This window comes from Hyaena hyaena, unplaced genomic scaffold (assembly GCF_003009895.1).
Source record: "Hyaena hyaena isolate Hyena2069 unplaced genomic scaffold, ASM300989v1 scaffold_308, whole genome shotgun sequence".
Classification (NCBI taxonomy): Eukaryota; Metazoa; Chordata; class Mammalia; order Carnivora; family Hyaenidae; genus Hyaena; species Hyaena hyaena.
In genome coordinates this window covers 1,778,762-1,782,625 of record NW_024080942.1, presented here as the reverse complement: position 1 = coordinate 1,782,625, position 3,864 = coordinate 1,778,762, and the positions used below count along the sequence as shown (strand labels likewise).

The 3,864-nt window shown below is 69.0% G+C and overlaps 1 protein-coding gene across 2 annotated transcripts; it reads right to left on the bottom strand.

Moving 5' to 3' along the window:
* Positions 1-485: 485 nt before the first annotated feature.
* TNFRSF18 (TNF receptor superfamily member 18) lies at positions 486-3,470 on the bottom strand. 2 transcript variants are annotated; one of them, XM_039248425.1, is made up of 5 exons: positions 3,314-3,470; positions 2,437-2,556; positions 1,322-1,520; positions 954-1,156; positions 486-882 (listed from the first exon to the last, which is right to left on the bottom strand). In XM_039248425.1, the coding sequence occupies exons 1-5, from the start codon at positions 3,468-3,470 to the stop codon at positions 758-760; spliced, it is 804 nt and encodes a 267-aa protein (XP_039104356.1). In that variant the 3' UTR covers positions 486-757. The 2 variants fall into 2 exon arrangements, with proteins under 2 accessions (XP_039104356.1, XP_039104357.1); XM_039248426.1 differs by having other exon boundaries at positions 1,322-1,409.
* Between the last annotated feature and the right edge of the window lie 394 nt (positions 3,471-3,864).

The window sequence follows — 3,864 nt, the reverse complement described above, 5'->3', positions numbered from 1 at the left end:
GAGCAGGATCTTGGGAGGTGGTGAAGGCAGGCCGCAGGGCTTGGAGCTGACCTCGCCCTGGACTCGGGGCCGGAACGACACAAACACAAGCCCCCCACGGGAGCCAGCAGGCTGTGTGACCTGCCCAGGGTTCGGAGCAGCAGTGACCCAGAGACTGGACACAGAGCCCAGCTGTCCCAGCGTGCCAGGGGCGCTGACCGCCGGGGGGGGGGGCTGTGGACAGGGCAGCAAAGAGGCACGGAGGGCAAGCGTCCCTCATGGTGCCCCTCCTCCAGGAAGCCTTCCAAGTCCCTTAGCAGGCTAAGTGCTTGTGCCGGCACGGCCCCACCCCCAGCCTCGTCTCCCTGGCCCCCCCCCCCCCCCCCCCCCTCCCCAGAACAAGTCCGCTCGCGTCACTGGACAAGTGTTTATTGAGCACGGCCTGCAGCCGGGTCCCGCGCTGGGCACGGCTTCCCGTCCTGGGAGCCGAGGGCCCATAGACCCACCCCAACAGGGCCAGGGAGGGAGGGAGGGAGGCAGAGTGGCCGTGTCTGTATCTCCCGCGGAGTGTGGCCACAGCCGCTGCCTCTTCTGCATGTTCTGGAGGACCGGTCACTGTCACCACCCACACCCACTTCCGCCATCGAGGGGAGCGGGGCCGGGCCCCGGGCTGGGGCCCCACAGCAGGGTGCAGCGCCCTAGCTCCCGAGGGTCAGCCTGGGCCGCTTCCCCGGGAGGGTCCAGCTCTGGGTCCACGGTGGCAGAGGACAGCCAGGGCTCACACCCACAGATCCCTCAGCTGGCCCTTGTCCTCGGGGAGCTGCTCCCCGCGCTCCTCCTCAGGGAACTGGCAGCTGCGGGCGTCCTCGGCGGGCGGGCCCGCCTCCAGCAGCGGCTGGGTCTCTGCGGAGGGGCTTCGGTCACCGGGCAAGCCCCGGGCCTACCTCCCCCACCCGACGGAGGGCACAACTGACCTGGCGGCCACACGCGCTGCCTCCTCAGCTGCCAGATGTGCAGGCCGAGCTGGGCGGCGGTCAGGACCAGGACGCAGGCGGCCATGGTAAGGAGGGCGGCGGTCAGCGGGTCCTGTGGCTCAGCGGGCAGCAGCCCCAGGCTGCACACGGCATTGTGTGTCTTGTTCCCAGGGAACGCGGTGGGAAGCCCAAACTGGGAGCAGCTGGGACACACGGACACGGAGCCCTCAGTCAGCCCCCCCCCCGCCACCGGGGCAGCCCCTCCGCGTGGCTGCTGTCCTGAGTGTGTGGGTCACCGCACCAAGAAGGACAGGAGAGCCCCCTCCCTCGGGGACCTCCCTCCACCCGCAGGCCCCCCCAGGACTCACTCTGCCCAGGGCTTGCAGCGACCCTCGTGGCCCCCAGAGAAGGTCCCTGCGACACAGTCGACACACTCAAAGCCGAAATTGAAATTCCCTGGAGACAGACAGACAGCCGGTTGGCTGGGGTAGATGGGATGGGATCCAGCTGGGGCCACGGCAGCGTGACCCACACACACCTTCTCCATTGGACAGAGGTCTCTGATGCCTACAAGACCGGGACCCGGCATCAATCACTGCCCACGTGTGCCCCATTCCAGGGCAGGCATCTGCGGGGGACGCAGACTTGGGGGGCCCTCAAGGCTGTGACCCTAAGCTGAACGGAGGGATCTGGGAGAGGAGAGCTGTGTGGTGCACGGCCAGAGGGGGGCCAGAGGGGAGGGCACGGGCCGCCCCCTGGAGGCTGCAGGGGGAGGGGCCCGGTGGTGGAGGCGGGGAGGGGGGTGGAGGGGACTGGAAGCAGACACCAAGCAAAAACCAGGACGGACCTTGTGCCTGGTCCAGTAGCCTCGAGGGCAAAGAGGCCAGTGTGGGTCCCAGAGAAAGGACGCGAGGCTCGTGGCCCAGCTGGCCCTGGACCCTGCCCTTTCCACCTCACAACACCCCAGTCCACACTACGGTAAACAGGCCCCAGGAGGATCTGAGCTGCTCCTTCCAGGCAAGGGGTTGACCCCCAGACAGGGCAACAGGGGCAGGCCTCGCTCAGTCAGGACTGTCCCCACACGGACGCTCAGGGGAGGTGCGGGACTGGGCATAGTCAGAGCCAGGGCCCAAGGGCCGGACAGACCCTGGACACCTGTACCGCCCCCCACATCCTGTCTGCGGAGGACCCTCTCTGGATGGAGAAACCCAGGCTGTGACAGGGAAGGACCCCCGGAGCCCCATGCATGCTGGGGCTCATATCTGGGCTGCGGCTGCAGCAGCGATCGGGGAGCGGCCCCACCCACCTGGGTTTGCAGGACGGGAGACTAGTGCTTGCCTGCCCAGGGGACACGTCTGTACCCTCCACACACGCATGTTCCTTCCACACCCACACACCACTGTGCACAGCTGCTCCCATGAGCTCTGGCTCGGCCCTGCCCAAACCCCCTGACCTGCTCTGGCCACAGCTGCCAGCGACTTACCGCTCGGCCGAGCCTCCTGGCCGGGCGGGCAGGGGTGGTGCTTGCAGGTGCTGCACTGGGGGTCTCCACAGTGGAACTCGGGCTGGACGCATGTGCAGTCCCCCTCAGGACAAACCTCAGCTGAACGAGAGGAAGGCCAGCCCTGTTAGCGGCTGGGCCAAGCGCCTCCCTCCCCAGGACTCCCCCAGGCCCTGCGGGGGGAAGGGGGAGAGACAGGGAACCCTCAGGCAGCTCCAGGGGGCAGAGGGCAACTGTCTGGGAGCCAGGACCCCAGTTTGGTCCAACCGTCTCCCTCCTCCCTAGACACCCAGCTCCTCCACCCGTGTGACTTGGCGGAGTCCTCTGCTGCCCTGAGGCTGCTCTCACCCGGGATGCTTGTGACTTGGCAGGTGAGCAGAACGTGTCCCTGCAGCACAAGGCAATCACCTGGGGGCCTACTCCCCCTCCTCTCTCCACCCTGCACTGCCCTCCGCTGCCGCTGCCACCGCCCCTGCGGCAGGCTGCCCGTCCCCTGCCTGCCACACTGAGACTCCCCTTCTCAAGCCCCAAGCTCCGCAGGGTGACTCTCTGGGGGTGTTTTCCCTGCAGTATTCGTTCCCAGACTGGCGCGTCCCACCTGCCCCTCACCCACACAGGTAGGTCTGAGGCAGGGGGTGGGGCAGAAGGCGGCCAAGAGCTCACTATCCACTCGCCTTCCTCCACCTTGGGACCTAGGGCTCCCCTTAAGGAAGGCTCTCACGCGCCAGCCCCTGACTCCCCCTTTGGGCCACACGCCCCTCTCCCGTTCCCCCGGAACGAGGGCTCCGGACCCTGAAGGCTGCCCGCCGCCCCGCCCAGGCCGAGTCTGAGCGCAGGGAGCGGCCCGCGCTCGCCTTACCCGGGGAGCACAGGCGACAGCAGCGCGCGTCCGTCCCGGCTCCGCGCAGCAGCCGGCCGGGCCCGCAGCTCGGACCCCCGGCGGGGCGCTCGCCCAGGCCGAGCGCGCAGAGCAGCGTCAGGCCGCACAGGGCCGCGCGCGCGCCCCTCGCCCCCATGGCACCCGCGGCGCGCGGAGCTAGGAGACTTTAGGGGACGCGCGCCGCCACGCCCCATCCGGACACACCCTGACCCCGCCCCCGGCCCCGGGGCAGCGGCCGAGCCGCAGGGAGGAGAGAGCCTGTTCCCACCGGGACGCCCCGGGACCCCTGGCCACTCAACTGCCGGGGCGAGCAGAGCACAACGGATCTGGGGGGCCGGTCAAGCTACCCCGTGTGACCCCAGTGGTGGCCGCACGTCATTACAGCTTCGTCCAAACCAGAGGGCACAGCAGCGAGTCACCCTCTGTAGACCAGGCACCCTGGGGGGCGATGCCACGTCCATGTCCTTTGTCCGGGCCACAGACGGCCCCTCTGAGGGGAAGCTGCTGGTGGGGGCGGGGGCTCGTGGCGT